At 38.2% G+C, this 20,849-nt stretch overlaps 1 protein-coding gene across 1 annotated transcript in view; it reads left to right on the top strand.

Annotated features, from left to right (window-relative positions):
* Positions 1–20,849, top strand: part of LOC139708856 (ATP-dependent translocase ABCB1-like) — a 79,621-nt gene that overhangs the window by 33,277 nt on the left and 25,495 nt on the right. Inside the window, exons 2-6 of the mRNA XM_071620815.1 lie at positions 7,442–7,493; positions 10,968–11,294; positions 12,975–13,108; positions 19,069–19,145; positions 20,421–20,515. Coding sequence (XP_071476916.1) covers positions 7,442–7,493; positions 10,968–11,294; positions 12,975–13,108; positions 19,069–19,145; positions 20,421–20,515 — 685 coding nt within the window. The remainder of the gene's footprint in view (positions 1–7,441; positions 7,494–10,967; positions 11,295–12,974; positions 13,109–19,068; positions 19,146–20,420; positions 20,516–20,849) is intronic.

Here is a 20,849-nt window from a genome sequence, read left to right as displayed (position 1 = left end):
TGTTTTTCGAGTCATTATCACCAGTATTATTTTGCCGAATTGAGTGTTTTTGCCGAAATGAAGAATGGCGTATGCGTTGGCGAACAGACAGAAAAACATACACACGCGCATACAAACGCACACTCCCAAGGCGATAACTGTAGTCGAATGCATTTATTGCAATATGCGGGCAGTCAGTTCGCTCGGTGATCGGTCGGCGGCCGTACGTGTGGGACTCGGGCGGGAAGTTGCGTAGGCCTACACAAAGTTTGCATTGCACGAGGATTATGAAGCTTTCAGGATCGAGGATCGCTCATGCGATATCTATCTCGATGCGGTAATCTTGTACGTAACTTTTGTCAGGCACGAATGGGCTAGACTGGACTCCGAATGACAAGACACCGAAAACAACCGAAGCGGAACAGGAATGAGACAATTCTGACTTTTAATCTCACTGAGGAAAGAAGAGACTGTCGGCTTGCAATGCTAAGGATGACCACCTTCTATTGTGCTGAGATTTTGTGAAACAAATCTGATTAGTGGGCGTCGTTGGCAGGACGCGTCCATGTTACATGATTCAGTGTCAGTATCAGTGAGCTCTGTTCTTGAGAGTGATACCTTTCTCAAACTTTGCTTGGTGTGAGGCTCGTCGAGTTGACTGTCAGCGGAAGATATAGACCTAACGTTACAGCAATCGAGTTTCTGGGTTGTTTTTTTATTTCTAAAGTAAGAGTAATTTACCACAGTATGATGTAGAAGGAGAGACAGAAAACATGTTTGGTAAAGGAAATCCGACTGAAAAGCGATCGTTGCTTGAAAAGTATGACGAAGTGTCTCATGGCCAGCCGGCACCGAACCAACCTACCGTTCGGCCGGGCGCTGGCACAGCCGGTGTAACCAGTGCCGCGGCTAAACCGGGTTCTCCCGTCCCGTCAAACACATCGCTGGGCAGCACTGGGCAAGGGAGTGGTACGAGACCGCTGATGCCAATGATGGGGCCAAGCAGTGAGAGAATTCTTGCCGGCAGACAACGTCTTCTTACTCTGAGTGACGACGATTCCGATTTGCAATATGATTTTCAAAAGAGTGGACCGCCTTTTACTTCTTTGTATGGATCCACAGACAGTACATCGATATTTGAAAGGTTTGTTATTCGTTAGTCTACCTCACCTGTGCTCTGCTCATCTGGCCTTCTTGTCAGTGTGGCTCAGATCTTACTCCTACTGTACTGTACCTTGGTGCTGTCCTTCTCAGTGCTCTGTGAATGCGCATGCCAACTATGTGTAACTCTTAAACTTATCTTATGAGTGAAGGGCATAATGCATTGACCACTCGTCCACTGGGGCTACTGGGCTATGCGTCCATAGATGGGAATCTGAACTTAGTCAGCAAAGTGTCTGCAGACACATAGATTCTACTTGTTTAGCTGCATGTGGAACGACTTGGCAACATTGTTTTACTACTAGTACTTGTTTTGAAGTACCTGAGTGATATGATTGATAGCATGGGAATTCATGGGTAGCCCCATTCAATCGCTGCCCACCAGGGTACAGTAAAAAACAGTGAATAACACCAGTCAGAGAATATGTGCATCAAAACATATCCATAAAACGGTTGAGTTCAGTAGACTAAGTAAGAAATTCTTTGACTGTGTGTATAAATTACAAGTTTACAACTTAATACTTGTACTACAAGTAGGACATAAGATCAGTGATGAAAACTATTCCTGCAATTGGTTACAGGTATTCTCGAATAAATCCGAAGTGGGCCAGCCTTCATACTCCATGAATCCCAACACTAACTGGGCTTTTAAAAGCCTAGAAATGTCTTAATCTGCAATATCTTCTGCAAGTATTTTTTTTTTTAAAACCAGTATTTTTTTACAGTACTGGTAGTTTATTGTTCATATTCTCTTATCATTTAATGCAACCATGGTTTTGCTCTGAATTTTGGGGTATGTATTGTGAAATAATGAGACGGAAGTGTAGGATATTCATTCGCAAAACACCTTGTGTACACTGTACCACGAAAATAAAGTTGTGTGAAAATAACTTAATGCACCAAAGAAATATAATTGTGAAAACAAATTTATTAAGACATACAAATACTGCCAGCACAGGATTGCATGCAACTACAAAATGTAGTAACTGCTGTGAAGGTCTGACATACTACATCGGTCGTGACGTAGGCCATGTGTAGCGACATCATTGGCATAACAACACGCTAATACTGGTACATTGCATGTCCTGTATCTGGAATGCGGAACACTTGGGGTTTACGTACAGGGACTCCGGAGTAAAAACTTTCTTAGGTACTCTTTAGCATTGTTGTGTGTTACGCATTCTTATTTATTTCATGAAAGAGGAAGAAACAATTACTTTAGTGTCAACACTAGACACTTGCAACTGCAAAATTAACACTGGGCAAAAATGTATGATAAGCAGCAATTCATGAAAATATCTGTACATCAATACATGGACATCTCAGCTTGTACAGTATCTCCTCTCTTGTGACTGTACAGTTATAAACAGTTACCATACATACATGGATGTACACATTCTATAAATATGGGAGTAAAACACTGCATTCATGTGCTGGTACTACATGTGTACTACATGAACACAAGTCCCATGACATGTTTTGCACAAACCAGCCTTGCTACTTTGTATAATAGTATCACTGCAGTACACACTTGTAACCAGCCAAATAAAGCTCCCTGCCATTTAAGCACACAGCTTTTGTTCAGAGCATTGGTGCTTGTCATTAGGTTGCACTCTGCAACTTTTGTATAATCTCTGTCGTCGTCTAGCGCTCTATTCTAATGCGGTTTTCAAGCATAAAAGTACATATAGTCCAGGCTAGAAGGCACCCAACCTTGTTTTTCGATATATACAATATTTTTTGATGGTTTCTTGTCAATTCGAGGGTGCTGATTCCAAATCCGATTGATGCCACTCGCGTAACCTTGAGCATTGTCGGCAAAATGCAAAAATCCAAAATGGCCGCCAGATATGCTAATTCGGCCGTGATAAACACAATAATGTGCATTATATGACCAATTATTCCACCAAACTTTGTACATTTCTGTTCCTAGAGTTACTCCATCTGTCTCCGTGTGCGGACGGGTGTCAATGGGTGATCTGAGTCCAAGATTATAGTCCAGGCTAGAAGGCACCCAACCTTGTTTTTCGATATATACAATGTTTTTTGATGGTTTCTTGTTTAGCAGCAGGCGACATCAGCCCCAAATTTGCAGAATTCTCCATCTGCGTTTGCAAGCGAATTTTCATTTCATAGAGGTTCATTTAGCATTTAAAGCTCATTTTGTTATTCAAAATGGCCGCCATTCCTATGCTTATGTACTATATATAAAACTAAGACAAGACTGAATGAGATCATGATGTCAAAGTGTATATCATCAACACCTGGGAACTGTGAGAGAACTGAAAGAGGTATCTCACATTGCTCCTTGGTTGATGTTTAATGAATTCGGTATTGCATTAGGACAGTTTCGTTTATGCCTTCAACAGTTTTTGTTGTTGTTTTAATTCAAGAAGAAAATCAGGTTTGCTCGATAATATCAAGGCGGCACTCCTATATCAAAGTGATGGAGGTTATGATCCATTTCGAACTCGCCTCAGGACTGCTCCCTCCCCCCCCCCCCCCCCCCCCCCCACTCCTTGCTGGAAAAAAAAAATCTACAGTGTAAAGGGTTTTTAGTTGTGTCATTAATGTCCGATGTGTTTTTGTCTGCAACCATGTATCTCTGCACTTACTGTATAGGATTTTTCTGTACTTTGTTAATATGGTTTTAGGGGAATGCATATTACAAGCTTTGCTTTCTAGCTTCCTCTCCATTTTCAACATTTTGATAAATACCATGTATCTAGTAGGCTCCTTAATATATTGTGTTAGTATTACATTTTTATATTCAACCGGCATGTAGAATATGATGGTATATTGATTCCTTGCGAGACGTTTAGTAAACTTATATTGTTGAGACTTTTGTTGAGACAAAAATGAAATATATAAGAAATTGTGTTCAACATCGTAAGGTTTATGAATATTAAATGCTCATAATTATGTAGGCCCCCTATATATTGCAAGTGACACCCAACATATTGCACATGCAACACTTTGTGATAACGTATAGGTATGGGACTGGAAATACAGTAAATTTGTTCTATATTTCCATGCATATTGTTTTGCCATTCATATATAGTACATAAGCATAGGAATGGCTAAAGATGCATATTAGTCCTGCAATTGTTCTAATTGCAACCACATCTGGTGATGCTCAGCACTTCCTCAGGGGTCAGAGGGCGATTACTTGCCATAGAAACAGGATGAAGACATGAAGACTTGCTTGATCACCACCCGTTGAAGCCCTGTGGCTTTGTTGCCAGGCCAGAGACAGTGTTGTAGGTAACTTGGGTGGTATCAGAGATGACATCAGACCAGCATCTGCACCAACTTGTTTTGGGGTCAATGTTTTCAAGTTACAGTATATTTAGGGAAATCTAGGGTTGTGAGATTTCAGGCGCATTGATGGCAGGTTGTTGAAGGGGGCATTTCATGAAGTGTTTTGTCAGATCTTTTCATTTTGACAAACTGTTATAAGCTATGAAATCCTTGCATCTGATTGGCTGAGAGCAAATTTGTCAGACAAATTTGTCAGACAAAACGCTTCATGAAATGCCCCCCCCCCCCCCCCCCCCCCCCAATGCTATCGTGTTTGCAATGTCAGGGTATGCGTTGACGGCACTGGTGACACTGGCCATCCTTTCCTTCCAGTGTGAGGGAGAGTGATCGAGTGCCAGTGAAGGAGGGTGGACTTCCTTAGCCTAGGCTTGGAAGGCTTGCCACAGAGAGCTACCTTGAACATAGCGTTGGCAAGATGGTTACTAAGATGGAAGGCATGGGTCTGATGATAATCTAATAAAGGTTGGGGCAAAGTCTCCAGAAGATGAAGTACTCCACTATTGTCTAGAGATGGGTCAGTACTCGGCTCATGCCATCCAAGGACTTTCTATGAGACGTAAAGGCAAGATCATCTGCAAACTTCCTACGTGAAGTGAATATAATGTCACCACATATGTTAAAAATACCTCTAGTGATGTTAGTTTACAGCCACCATTAAGGAGGCCATCATTCCGAGTCCTAACACAGCTGGTCTGGTTACCGAGAGCAATCCTATATCTGCAAATGCTGAAGATTAAAGACAAGCAGTGTGGAGTTGTTATAACACTGCTTTCAGAATGAGGCAGCACTGTACAGATCTCAGAGTCTCCCTCGACATCATAGGCCTATACTCAAACACATTCACTCCGGAAAAACGGTGGTAAAAGTCATCTACCATATATGATTCATCTGGGTTAACATTAAAAACTTTGGGGCATTGTTTTCATATCAGAGATTTGACAACAGGAAGTGAGATGGTCCCTTTTTCCACTTTCCCCTGCCTCATGTTCTTTCTCGGATGAGGGGACTGAAAAGTTTGTATAATATCGCTTTTAGATAATGTAGAACAGGACAGTTAATTGGAAATTTCATTTGTGTCATCATCTAGGATTCAGCCTTTTAATTCAGTAAATCAGAATGAATATTTTGATGTTGAACATCTCAAGGCAAGTAAGTATCAAATGTTCATATCTAATAATTCCTGATAAACGATATTGATGTTGGCGTCAATTCAAGTTTTGGTGGATTTTTCCAAATACCTAGGGAAAAATTCAGATTGAGGTAGCAAATTTGGACGTTTGCATCAAAAAATAAAACAGCCTTTGTTAGTAACAACCTTCTGATTTATAATCAGCATACAAATTGAAAAACAGTGTACCTGAGTGACAGAAAAAAAAATTATTTCACACGCTCTGCCGTTCATATTGTGCAGGGGTATATGATTGGCATCCATTTCAAAGTTTTGTATTAAGAAGAATATAATAAGCCTAAAAACAATAAACTTTCTGTTTGTTTGCTTGTTTGTTTGCTTGTTTTGCTAGTAGCACTCATCAGATTTGCATTGCACATGCAAAACTTGATAAAAGCGTAGGTATGTGACGGAAAATTCGTCTTCTATTTCTATGCATATTTTTTGCCATTCATATAGTACATGAGTATAGGAGTGGTGGCCATTTTGAATTGAAAATAAGCTTAAAATACTAAATGTGCCTCTTCAAATGAAAAATTTCTTGCATGTGCAAGTAGAATTACTCAAGAAACAAAAATTTAAAAAATTTTGATGGAATAATTTGTCATAAAATTGACATAAATGGGATTATCTTGGCCAAATTAGCATATCTGGCGACCATTTTGGATTTTTGCGTTTTGCCGAAAATGCTCAAGGTTACGCAAGTGGCATCAATCGGATTTGGAATCAGCACCCTCGAATTGACAAGAAACCATCAAAAAACATTGTATATATCAAAAAACAAGGTTAGGTGCGCTTTCTATGGAGCCTAGCCTGGACTAATAATGCATACTTCTCATGGGGCCAGAATCTGAAGGTGTTGTAGGCAGTTCTCTCCCAGCCACTCCCAGAACTGTACAGTACCGGTGATTCCTTTATACCGTGTACTCTGTCTGATACATTGTTGGATCCACAGAGTGTGGTCCCTTCATCAGTATATCATTGATATGATTGGAAAAGGAATTTGGGAAAAAGGAAAGGAAAGGAAGAGTTCCTCCAATATCCTCCAAACTTCTTTTGATGTTACAATCTAGACAGGATTATTTCTTTGGTGTTCCCAAGTGTCTACTACATATTGTACGTTGGGTCACACAAGCGAGTGACAAAAAAAAAAAAAAAAACAAAGGAAAAAGACAAAGTGAAGTTGAGAGCGAGAGAGAGGGGGAGGGAACACATGTTTTATGATTGTCAAAAATGTGATGTATAATGAAAAAATTTTACAAATCGTATTTACTGAATGTGATATATTACTTGTTTTGGAGGGTTTTTTGAGGTGGATGGGGATGGAATGATACATTTATAGGGAGGGGGGGGGGGGGAATGGTAAACTGTATTTCACAGATCTACATGTATGAGTGATTGTGTTTTGTTGAAAGGTATGATCCCTCCTACATGTAATTTTTCTCTCATTAATTTGCACATTGCATTTTTACATGAACAAATGAATGTTTGAGAAGACCTTTACTCTGTGTAATAAATTAATAAATTCCAGATCATTGCAATTTCTTGTGTACTGGGATTTGTAAGAGAAACTAAAATTGTTTGTCAGCGTTTCAGGCATTCAAAATGCATGGTTGAGTAACGTTTAAATTTTGGTAAACAGGTCCCTGATAAATTGTTGTGTCAGACGGTGCGTTATCAACAAATCTGTGGTAACTCTATTGCTCTGTGCAAGATACGCATGACTGAGTATACCATGGTTGGCATGCTTGAATAGTGATGTGAATCCCTGTATTCTATTCATATTTACCTTTTATACCTTTTCTCTTGCAGATCAGAAGCAAAGAAGAGCAAAGTTCCCAGAAAAGTTCCTTTTCTCCATTTGGTAAGTATTTTTCTGTTCCTTGGTGAAAAATGTGTTCTCTATTTGTGTTGTCTTTTTTGTACTGCATACTTCTATGTCAGTAGCTTACAAGTTCATTAATTGATTAAGAATTGTGAATTAAAAATCACTTCCTTTAAAAAAAAAAAAACTGATTTGAGCTGCTAGAAGTTTACTGCCTGCCATCTCTTGGGTAAAATCAGTAATATTTGCTGTATTAAATCAACTTAAATATGTGTAGTCAGTTCTAATACCCTTCACAAATGACATTAAATTCGTAAAGATGGTGGCAGTGTATTAGTGAATGTCTTTTTCTCTCTGAGCTTGGTGTAGAAGTTATTGACCTCATTTACTCCTGCCAGCAAAATTTTGGGGTTATTTTATGTTGCACTGCCGCAAAGTCAAAGATTATTGCATTTGAGCCGGAAATGCTTGTAGCGGTATACAGTTGCATTGAGTCCAAGCTATCAAAAGGGCATGTTGAAATGTGTTGTCTTTGTAAGGAGTACTTCATTGAAATAATATCAGAGGGGATATAACCTAGTCCTGTCTATACTTGTTTACAGCATTGTAGAAATCTTTTAATGGTTATTAGTTGCTACATAGATATCTTACATGCAGCCTTGAAACAAAAATAAAACCTGGAAAAATTTCTAAACTCTAAAGACTATTTAAAGAGTGGGATGCTGAAGGTTAATAATCAGTACAGAAGATTATTTTGTGCATTTCTGTGGTTCTTTAAACTTTCTTGCATGCATGATGGAATGTGGTATACTGCAAGATCTTGCACAAATGCAAGTCATTATTAGTTGCTGTACAACTTGTACAATATAGAACAGTTATAACAGTTACTGGTACTCCTTGTAAGCATTGTATGATTCATGCTAGTTCTGTGTAGTATATGTAGTTTGATATCATTACTTTGCAGCCAAATTCACTCCTGTGTCATATTTCTATAGGTTCTGGTGAATTTTGGATGAGATTGACTACATGTAAAAATTGTAGTTGAATGGATATTGGTGCATTTCCTGAACACGGACATGAATATTCTTATCTTCCTGAAGTGGGTAGAGGAATTATTATTATCATCAATTGGTTGAACTAAACATTTTCATCAGTATTACAGTAGGATATAATTGTAGATGACAAGCTGAAAAGTGTAAGTAACTGCACTATAACTCCCAGTCACGCCATGAGCTGGTTTGCTTGGTTTGCTTGGTTTGATGCTCCTTGGTTTGCCTGGGTATACCTGATGTCCCAAAATACCTTGTATTGAAAGGTATTATGTAATGCATCAATGATACTTCAAGGGAGGGGAGGGGGGGAGGTATTTAGGGTTGACATACATATGTATTACATTTAGGGTTGACATGTATTACATTTAGGGTTGACATGTATTACATTTAGGGTTGACATGTATTACATTTAGGGTTGTCTCCGGTTATTACATTTAGGGTTAAAATGTATTACATTTAGGGTTGACTCGATTATTACATTTAGTGTTAAAATGTATTACATTTAGGGTTGTTATTACATTTAGGGTTAGGGTGTATTACATTTAGGGTCGATATTACATTTAGTGTTGATATTACATTTAGGGGTGATACAGGGGGTGCTGAGCTTTTGATCCTTATGGAAAAAATCCTCTGACTAGTATAGTGCTAGGATTGAAAGCTCATGCACATCTATCATTATTATTATTATCATTATTACTATTACTATTATTACTATTATTATCATTATTGTCCCCGCCGAACGAGTTCGAGCAGGGGACTATGAAACGGGCTCCGTACGTGTGTGTGTCCGTGTGTCTGTCCGTCCGTGCGTCCGCGTGTCCGTCTGTCCGTCCGTGTGTGATCAAAATGTTCAAAATGCTACTCCTTCGCCATTTCTAACCCGATTTTGATTCTGTTTGCTTTATATGATAGCACTACATGGGAGCTTCAAAACTTCTACACAGAATTTCAGTTGTGACCTTTGACCTTGACCTTTGACCTATATTGTACATTTTGCTTCAAAATGCTACTTCTTCGCCATTTCTAACCCGATTTTGATTCTGTTTGCTTTATATGATAGCACTACATGGGAGCTTTGAAACTTCTATACAGAATTTCAGTTGTGACCTTGGACCTTGACCTTTGACCTATATTGTACATTTTGCTTCAAAATGCTACTCCTTCGCCATTTCTAACCCGATTTTGCTTCCGTTTGCTTTATATGGCACTAGGTGAGGGCTTCAAAACTTCTACACAGAATTTTGACCTGTGACTTCTTTGACCTCTGACCTTGATTTTTGACCTGTATTGTACATTTTGCTACCAAATGCTACTCCTTCGCCATTTCTAACCCGATTTCGATTCCGTTTGCTTTATGTGATGGCACTAGGTTAGGGCTTCAAAACTTCTGCACAGAATTTTGAACTTTGACTTCTTTGACCTTTGACCTTGATTTTTTACCTATATTGTACATTGGCTACAAAATGCTACTCCTTCGCCATTTCTAACCCGATTTCGATTCTGTTTGCTTTATGTGATGGCACTAGGTGAGGGCTTCAAAACTTCTACATAGAATTTTGACCTTTGACTTCTTTGACCTTTGACCTTGATCTTTTTACCTATATTGTACATTTTGCTACTAAATGCTACTTCCGGCAGGGACATATTTTACGCACCGCATAATTTCTACTTTTCCTTGTTATCATCATTATTATTATTATTATTATTATTATTATTATCATTATCATTATCATTATTATTATTATTATTATTATTATTATTATTATTTATTCGACCAGGTAAAGAATATATAGGATACATATCATAAACATTACAAACATGAAACAAAAACCAGAATGAACATTACAAAGGATACACTGTACTGTACACGTTACACAAAATGAAAATGAAATGAATGGAGACTACATGGGGGGTCAGGGCACACAAAAGTAACACTATTGTCCATATACAGTGTAAATGTGTTGTTGAAATGAACCATGCATGCTCTACACATGAGTTTCTGTGGAGCAATACCAGCATGGATATCTCCCATGCAGGTGGCATTGGGAGTGCTCTGGAAAGAAAGGAATAATAAAAGTGGTAAAACTCTTGTCACAATTGTTTAAATCATTTTTTTTTTTTTTTTTGATAGGAAAGTAACTGTTCTGTACCCCACAAAATTCTTGTTGTTGTTTTTTTTTTTGCATAGTAAATATAATTGCCATGGCAGAACAATCACATGTGATTGGCAATATTAATAGCAAAAACAAATAAACACAGGTTTAGGCAAGTTGTGTCAGTACAACAAGTTTTCTTGGACCTGAACTGCCATGATGCCTTTGATAACTAATTCCAGCTAACAGTAGTTCATTGATCTCTCTTGAAATCTCAAACTCCTTGACTCTCAAACTTGAAATGAGAGGATGTAGCATCTCAAGTTCTCTGATAATGCAATGTTTCTCCCCTGTTTGCTGTGATACAGTACCGCTATGCCACTCTCCTGGACTGGTTGCTGTTGGTGTTGGGTGCCCTTGGTGCTCTGGCTCAGGGATCAGGATGGCCCATCCTTTACCTCTTCCTGGGAATCATGCTGGACGACTTCATCATGTTTGACACAGCCAACATCACGGCAGCTACAGACAGTGAAAACCTGACTGGGTTTTACACCACAAGGACATTGTTGCAGGCAGTGCCGCCTGCTAATGAGGAAGTCATAGTTGTGTCGTCTGAATTTGAACACGGTGTCGAGGAGTCGTGTATACGATTTGCTCTGGTGGGACTTGCCGTCATGATCTCGTCATACATCCAGGTATTAAGTTTGTACCAGTCTCTGATACCACTGTAAAGAAAGTGATCTTGTATGTGTTTGTGTGTCTCTCTGTCTGTCTGTGTTTGTACTTCGTTAATTTTGACATTCCCCTATTTCCGATATTCTGAATTATGCAGACTTGCAGAAATGACAATAAATGAATCTTAACTGCCAACTAAGTGTCGATTCCTTAGGGTACCCATACATGTATGTATGCAGGCATGTGTGACATGCAATTGTGAGGCAATGAGAAAAATAGTGTTTTATTGTTCAAACCAAACATTCTGCAATTTTTATTCTCATCCATTCATTGGAATGTGAAATAACCGTGAAGTTTTGACTCACATGTAAATTTCTCAATTTCTTCCCACATTAGTTTACCAGGCCTTTGAAAGACAGAGTGTAAAATAATTGTACCTCAGAAAGTCTGTGTTGATTTCAGTAAATTGACAATTCTATTGTGAGATTTTTTGAAAGATACCTTTTTCATTTAACCTGGGTTTAAGAGGACTGTCAGCCATTAGCACCGAAATTTATTTTTACTTGGTTGTATAATTTCAATATAGTGTTGAGTACAACCTATCCCAGGAATGACCATTCTTGTTACATACAGCAATTGATCCATGAGTTTTTACTGAGTGAAGTTTGATGGAAAAGCTGAAAGAAAGAATAGATCGACAATTGGTAGACTGTCTGAATAGTCAGCGATTAGGCCAACCCTGTTTTGATCTTTGATAGATGGTAAACTGACCATAGGGCAGTGGACATGTTGGTAAAATGACCATAGGGCAGTGGACATGATGGTAAACTGACCATAGGGCAGTGGACAAAGGTTGAGGTTTGTTTGCTGTCTGTGTCATTCTGCTATTGACACAACTTCCCTTGTGTCACACACTGTTATGTTGGTATTCACTGGGATGCCAATGCTTGCTTTAGAGATTAAAATCTGCCCACACATGGACGAATTCCATGACACTTATCTCAGTCAAATTGTAAGGCATGTAAAGTGACAAATACAATACAGTCTACCTCACCATTTACATGGGTGCATTCAAAATACCTGAAGGCAGCTGTATTTCAGTCTCCATGCAAATAATACAATTTTTTACCCCTGTATCATGTGGTTTTAAGAACAAGTGAGCACAAGAAAACATTTTACATTATGGTATATGAATGATACTGCAAAACACTAGATATATTCGCGGCATGAAAATTTCGCAAATTGGAGCCGATGGCCTTTAATGCATATTGTGTAGGCAAGAACTTTCGCCTGCATTTTAATTTTGCGAATGTTGCCGCTTGCGAAATTGGCGGATTTACACATGTAAAATGCACTCGAACATTCCTCGTTTTACAGTACTTGAAATAACATTCATTGCCCATCCTACATGTCGTGCACACTATATGTTTTTGATATTGCTTTGACTTTTATTGTTGAGTGATGTAAAAGGCCATGTGACAAACAGATGATATTAGATCCTAATTTGCCATGAGAATTTAGAGCTCAATTGTACGGGGCATCTTTTCTCATATCATGATTGTTACACTTTACAAGTATGTACAATTGTACTCTACATGGATGTGTAATCTTGATACAGGTTGCAGAGTAAAGCATGAGTATATCTTAATTGCTTTCATTTGTGGCTTTCAAATAATCTTGTTTTCTTTTTAAAACTTCAGACGGCATCGTTTGGATTGACTGGGGAGCGGCAGACAAATCGTCTGAGGAAAGCTTTCTTTCACGCTATTCTACACCAGGAGATCAGCTGGTTTGATTTCCATCAAACAGGGGAACTCACATCAAAGCTATCAGAGTAAGTCTACTCAGAGGAAGTTGAATATCAAACCACCCAAAAAAATTGCCATACAAACATAACTCTTACTGGATGCAGCACAAAATTTTACATGATAACTTCTTATTTACTGTAGTTTATAATCCTTGCTGTTTGACAGGGAAAAATGCTTTATTAAATGTATTTCTGTCCAGTAATTTCACTGCTTTTCATCAAGGAAAACTCATTAGATACCCTGTAAATGAAGTATGTAATCATATACAGCCATGTCTTTTCCACTGTAATGACTAAATATTTCATCTTGAAAACTTTAATAACTCTCAGTGTCTTGAAAATGATATTCATGGAATATTTGTTGGATAACACAGAGACATGCACACAGACACACACACAAACACACACACAGTGGAAGCAAATCCCAGATATTACTTCCATTTCAGCAGGTTTAATCATGCTTCATGGCTTTATGCTATAATCCATCTCCCTGGAGGAAAGTTTGCAATATTCTTGTTAATTAGGAAGTGAAACTGAAGCTGGTAAGCAAGGTGCTTTCTTCATTTCACAGGTATTGAAATGTATCAGAGGTATTCATGTCTTTGGCCAACATTCAAACCATTATGAAAATGTCATTAGTTTAGAATTAAAAGGCCATAAATTTACAAACTCAGGTTTCCTCCAAGGCTGTGTAAGGGCTGGCCACAAATATGAAAATATGAATTTTTCCAAAGTGTGTTTAAAACTATGTTTGTGTCTGTTTTTTAATGATGAACTGCTAAAAATATGGACGGGAAAGCTTTACAATTTCACTGCTTCAAATCTCAGGATATGTTTAAAACTGTATTTGATGAAGTCATCGTAATACATTTCACATGAGTGTGTGTCTGTAAAGTTGTGTGTGTGTGTCTGTGTCTATTTATGGCTGTCATACAGATATTTTTCTTATTACATTTTGCATTACATGTGTGCACACTAGTGATACGTAGCCTCAACCAGCAGCCCGACTGTACATGCACTCTTGTACAGTTGTGCAGAGACATTAGTACAATGTATTCATATTTTCCTCTTCATTTAAAAAGAGTTCATCTTATCTTGGTCTTATAGAATGTGAAAAAAAGCCTCAATATCCCTTGAATATTTGGAGTATTTTTCTTTTCTCAACAGGGAGCAGTTTTGTTGTTTTTATGAGAAAGTTTGGGCATTTATTTTGATGTGACACACAAAGTAAAGAGTATCACACATTCTGTGCATCATGTCACTGTGACAGTATGATGTAAAGGACCACATGAAAATTTGCCCATCGGACACTTTTTCACTGACTGTCAAAAATTACATTCACACATCTATCTCCTGAACCTTTAAAATATTCATCCAGTTTTGCCCACCAGTAATTGAAATGGTACTGTTAATTCAATGCATTCATACACAGCTAATTATACCCCCGCCAAACGAAGTTTGAAGGGGGTATCCATAGGAATCAGCGGACGGTCGGGCGGTCGGTCGGTCGGGCAGTCGGGCGGTCGGTCGGTCGGGCGGTCGGGCGGTCGGTCCGTTGCAAATCTTGCGTCGCGAACTACTTCCTCAGTTTTCAACCGATTCCCATAAAACTTAGCACAGATGTGTGCCTTGGGTTGTAGATGTGCAAGACGTATTTTTTGACAGTACCCAAAAGTACGTTGCCATGGTAACGGCATATTATGGGCAAAAATGGGTACAAATCTTGCGTCGCGAACTCCTCCCACAGTTTTTGATCAATTTTTATGAAATTAGGTACAGATGTTCATCTGAATATGTTAATGTGCAAGACACATATTTCCGCAGTGGCAAAAAGTGCGTTGCCATGGTACTGGCATGTTATTGGTAAAATATAGGGCAAAATGCTTCATGGCAAAACTGCTTCATCAGTGTTCTTCCAATTCTCATGGAATTCATATTGAATGTTTGTCTTAGGATATAGGTCAGCATGACACATTTCTTGACAGTGACAAAAAGTATGTTGCCATGGTAACAGCTCAAAAAGATGAGCCAAAATGATGGAAAATTTTGTGTTGCAAACTACTTCCTCAGTTTTTGCCCAATTTCCATGAAACTTGGTACAGATGTGTGCCTTTGGTTGTAGATGTGCAAGACACATTTTTTGACAGTACCCGAAAGTATGTTGCCATGGTAACGGCATATTAATGGCAGAAGATCAAGGAAAGATCTTGCGGATTTAACTACTTCCTCAGTTTTTTGACCAAAGCTTATGAAATGTTGTTTTGACCAAAGCTTATGAAATGTTGTTTGGCGGGGGTATAACCAGTCGCTGTAGCGACATTTCTAGTTCTGTCATACTGTAGGATTGATTTCTCTGTTTTTGGTTGTGAGTACACTTGCTAATCTGAGAATGTGTTTACAGCATATTTGTTGTGTACAGCAGTACACAAGATTATCCTACCAGAACTGTGTGGGAGCACTACATTCCTTGTGTTAAGCCAGAAGAAACTCCTTACTATGTAAATGTAGTGAAGCCTATCAGAGTTTTAGTAGTCTACAGAGATTGATACCAAGGCTTAAATAAAGGCTTAAACTGTAGTCGTTTTTCTCCATTTGATTTTTTAAAGTAGAATTCACATTTTACGGGAGACTTACAATTGTGGCATTGGTAGAGTGCAGAGGATGACTAAAAGTTCTTGCACTTCATGTATGAAAAGTCATGACCTGGCAGAATATATAGGCCTATGTGCTTTAAATAGGTAGTCAATGAGGTGTTGTCATTGGAAACTGAATCTTGTTGACACCTTGACCTGTACATTTGATGATTTTGATGCAAATTTGAACATCGTATCATCTAGATGCAATTGACATAATCTTGGGGAAAGAAGTGATGTGTTTCACTTGATAAGAAACTCTAAATCCTTTGATGTTCAATCCCATTGAACAGTGGCCTGAATGCAAAGACCATTTCTAGTTTTGGAATGACACTTACTCCAAAGAGTTCCCGTGGAAGGAAACACTTCTCAGAGTTATTGGTTCTACAGCTCCCTTCTGGGTCACGAGGGTGAAAGCCAGCAACCCTAATCCTTTCCTTGGTCTTTCTCCTCCATTGCTTCAGTTCATTGAAGTGTTAAAAAAATGGGAGTTCTGAGCCCACGATCAATGACTGAAACAGAAAAAAGGATACATACAAATATATGTACTAGGCCATACACTGGTGTTAAATCTACATCATTCCTGCAATTGAAGCATCATTGCAGTGCTGGCTTAAAATAATGGGGAAAAAAAAAACTCATCCAAGGGAGCTACTGTACATTTCTTTGGTTTTGTAAAATGCTTTGTACACATTGTCCTTAGCTGAATCTGGCAAAAATCCCTGTTCTTCTAGATTTCTAGTTAGCTTGACTTTTAAAAGTCTGTGTGTAGTCATTCTCAAAAGTATCAAGTTCAAATGTGATATACTGTATCATTACTCCATCAATTTTCAAGAAGATTTTGTGAATAGAAATAAGATGTACTGTAAGTATGTAGGCCTACACTATAAATGTAAACTGCACCATTTTGTGAAATCACATAATATGTAAAAACTGCATGTATACTACAGTAGACGGACTCAACACCCCAAAGTGCTTCTTGACATTACACTGTTCGTAGGACAGAGCCCCTGCAGTTTAGTTGTCCCCGCCGAACGAGTTCGAGCAGGGGACTATGAAACGGGCTCCGTACGTGTGTGTGTCCGTGTGTCCGTCCGTGTGTCCGTCCGTCCGTCCGTCCGTCCGTCCGTCCGTGTGTCCGTGTGTGCGTCCGTGTGTGATCAAAATCTTCAATTTGCTACTTCTCTGTCATTTATGAGCCAATTTTGATTCTGTTTGCTTTATATGATAGCACTACGTGGGAGCTTTGAAACTTGTACACAGAATTTCAGTCGTGACCTTTGACCTTGACCTTTGACCTATATTGTACATTTTGCTACAAAATGCTACTCCTTCGCCATTTCTAACCCGATTTCGATTCCGTTTGCTTTATGTGATGGCACTAGGTGAGGGCTTCAAAACTTCTACACAGAATTTTGACCTTTGACTTCTTTGACCTTTGACCTTGATTTTTGACCTATATTGTACATTTTGCTACGAAATGCTACTCCTTCGCCATTTTTAACCTGATTTCGATTCCGTTTGCTTTATATGATGGCACTAGTTGAGGGCTTCAAAACTTCTACACAGAATTTTGACCTTTGACTTCTTTGACCTTTGACCTTGATTTTTGACCTATATTGTGCATTTTGCTACAGAATGCTACTCCTTCGCCATTTCTAACCCGATTTCGATTCCGTTTGCTTTATGTGATAGCACTAGGTGAGGGCTTCAAAACTTCTACACAGAATTCTGACCTTTGTCTTCTTTGACCTTTGACCTTGATTTTTGACCTATATTGTACATTTTGCTACGAAATGCTACTCCTTCGCCATTTTTAACCCGATTTCGATTCCGTTTGCTTTACATGATGGCACTAGTTGAGGGCTTCAAAACTTCTACACAGAATTTTGACCTTTGACTTCTTTGACCTTTGACCTTGATTTTTGACCTATATTGTGCATTTTGCTACAGAATGCTACTCCTTCGCCATTTCTAACCCGATTTCGATTCCGTTTGCTTTATGTGATAGCACTAGGTGAGGGCTTCAAAACTTCTACACAGAATTTTGACCTTTGTCTTCTTTGACCTTTGACCTTGATTTTTGACCTATATTGTACATTGGCTACAAAATGCTACTCCTTCGCCATTTCTAACCCAATTTCGATTCCATTTGCTTTATGTGATGGCACTAGGTGAGGGCTTCAAAACTTCTACACAGAATTTTGACCTTTGACTTCTTTGACCTTTGACCTTGATTTTTTGCCTATATTGCACATTTTGTTACAAAATGCTACTTCCGGCGGGGACATATGTTACGCACCGCGTAATTTCTACTTTTCCTTGTTTATAATATGATGGTGTTTAAAGTGATGTGAAACGTGTTGTTTGATTGGAAATTATCAGCGGCTACAATATAAAATAATCAAAGACAACAAGTTATGATATTGTCAATGTACAAATTTGTACAAACCATTTTTTACATCTACATACACTGTAATATAATGTGTTTCATGATATCCAGATAACATGTAGAGGGGGCTGTGAATATATCAGTTTCATTTCACATCTATGTACTATTGTGGTGCAAGACACATCAACAATTCTACACTGAACTACACCTTCATGTTTGCCATACTGAATAGCATGTCTGTTTGTTCAACACATTTGTACCTCTTCAATTTCAGCTCTTTCATTATAACTAGAGATTTTGACCATGAGAAATTAACATGTAACTTGTTCCATAGAGTATCTATCCATACAGTGTAAATCATGAAGATATGTAAAGTAATCTGATTTAGGCCTAAAGGGATTGTCTTTCCTTTAGCTCTAATTTATCAATCCTATTCTAACAAGGTTTAACCTTGAATCCAGTACTACAACTGTATTTGCCTGTATACAGTAAGAAAATACCTGCAGAAATATCAGCTTACTGGCTTGCTGAGAGAAACGCACCACCAGAAATTAATCCTCAACATGTGTCTTTTGGTCATAGCTTTAGGAGGAAATTGATGGAACAGACAGGTAGACTTTATCTAAACAGATGAGGGAAGCATGTGATTTCTTTTACTACATGCCTGAAAGTAAAAGTCTGATTTTATGATTAGGTGAGGGTCCATCTCACATTATTTAGTAGTCATCATGTACATGTTTGAAGGCACATTGGTGTAGAATAAAATTCATAGTAACACTAATGGTAAAAAGGTATTCCCAAGGATTTTTATCAATTTTTCATTCTTTTTGCCTATCTGACATGAGTATCTGATGAATGTAGTGTGTATGGATGACATTAGAGGGCTATTGATTGATGAATTCTTAACTGACTGAGACATTCCTTTTTTTTTTCTTCTTCATCTCGTATTTTTTGTATTACAGTGACATAGAGAAGGTGAAGTCTGGGTATGGGGAGAATGTAGGCATCTTTCTACAGTTTCTAGGACAAATCATTGCAGGTGAGTTTTTCCTTCCACTTCTTTTGGCTTTCTTATCTACACAGCACCTAAAGTAATATTGCTCTCTGATTGGTTGATTGCTCATCATGTGACATGCAGTTAATTAGTGTCACTGCACGCTGTAGCTGTTCAGCCGGGCAATTGGGCAGTTTGCATATCTGTGTAAATCGTACATATAGTAGAAATGTATTACATGTAGTTACACTATGGAAGACCGCCATAGTGTTGGTTTGCTCACCTGAATCTCTAGAAAAGTAAGAATTTTGGTTACTCACAGCAGTGGATGCTCTTCACTTATTTTATAGAACATCACTTTTGTTCAAAGTATTGAATGTTACTAGTACTGTAGAGCATCATGAGGTTAATACCATACAACTAAAAGCTATGAAGTAGAATGATGTACCACAACCTATGGCATAGAGTGATACCTAGACCTGTGTTGTTGATAACAGTGAGAGATTGGAAATAGCACAAAGTTACTTTTAGTTGATATCTGTTATGCAAGTTACGCCTGTAGATTCTTGAAGTAGAAACTCATTGTGCTAGTTGACTGCAAGCATGCATAACACTTTATACAGTGTACAAGTCACTTGTACACCGTATAAAATGTTATGCATGCTTGCAGTCAGGTCCTATAGGATTAGCTATACAGTGTACATGTACAAAAGTAGGTATGGTGTGTAGAAGTACTATTGCTGTGCAGTGATGTGTGTTAGCCTTGCTCAGATGGGGCCTCCCTCGACCTGACAGATAAATGGTTTCCAAGCCTCAGAAATACCAGCACAATTTCAGCCTTTTATAGCCTATTCATTTTGCCAGGATAGCTCAGGGAGTGTGTGTACACTGTACATGTACATGTAAATGATCCATGCTGCACAAACAGCATGGTAAACTTCACACACCCATGTACAAATGCAGATGATAGTTGGTTTTATCAAGTAGGCCAGTTGGGGGTGTATAACTAACAGATGTGTCCTTTTTCATGATAACAAATTTGAATGGATGACTTTGTGAGGAATGATTGAAATGATTTCATAATTGGTGCCCAATCAAAATAGAGTGTTTTTAGGTGATATGCTCTAATATTGTTTGTTTTTGTTCAGACATTATTTAGATGAGAGCTTCAAAGTCTCAGAATTGCCCTCTAAGACTTCTTATGTGATACATGCGAAGCTATTCACACGTATGATAATATCTGTCATGATGTGCATCAAAATGGACTTTTATCCCTTTTTTTTGTCTCTCTGTCTCTCTCTCTCTTTCTTTATGCATCAGGCTTTATTCTTGCCTTCATCTCTAGCTGGGAGTTAACACTAGTAATAATGGCTGTTTTACCAGTTTTAGTCATATCAAGTGGATTCATGGCACATGTAAGTATACATTATATCTCTGCAAACGAAAAAACAGCAACTGTAAATTATTATCTTGTTGATGTTTGTAAAAATGCAAGGGGATTCATATATCTGTATTCATACTCTTTTGGGGGGTGGGGGGAATGACACTTATAATTAAGAAAATTGTTTCTGGTGTGAGATCTTCTGTTCAGAATCTTTAGAATTCGTAGTCTTGATTTTTATGATTGTGATAAAATATTTGGATTTTATTCTGGCATCTTACAAACAGTTCAGCATTATGCATTTATCTATTTAATCCAAATCTGAACCTCCTACTAAAATTTCTTTCACCAAAATGAGTTAATAAACA

This window comes from Diadema antillarum, unplaced genomic scaffold, assembly GCF_040938485.1.
Source record: "Diadema antillarum isolate AM-2024a unplaced genomic scaffold, OU_Dant_1.0 seq00001377_RagTag, whole genome shotgun sequence".
NCBI classification, from domain to species: Eukaryota; Metazoa; Echinodermata; class Echinoidea; order Diadematoida; family Diadematidae; genus Diadema; species Diadema antillarum.
Note: the sequence above shows the minus strand (reverse complement) of the source record. Positions and strands in the feature narration are given on the sequence as shown.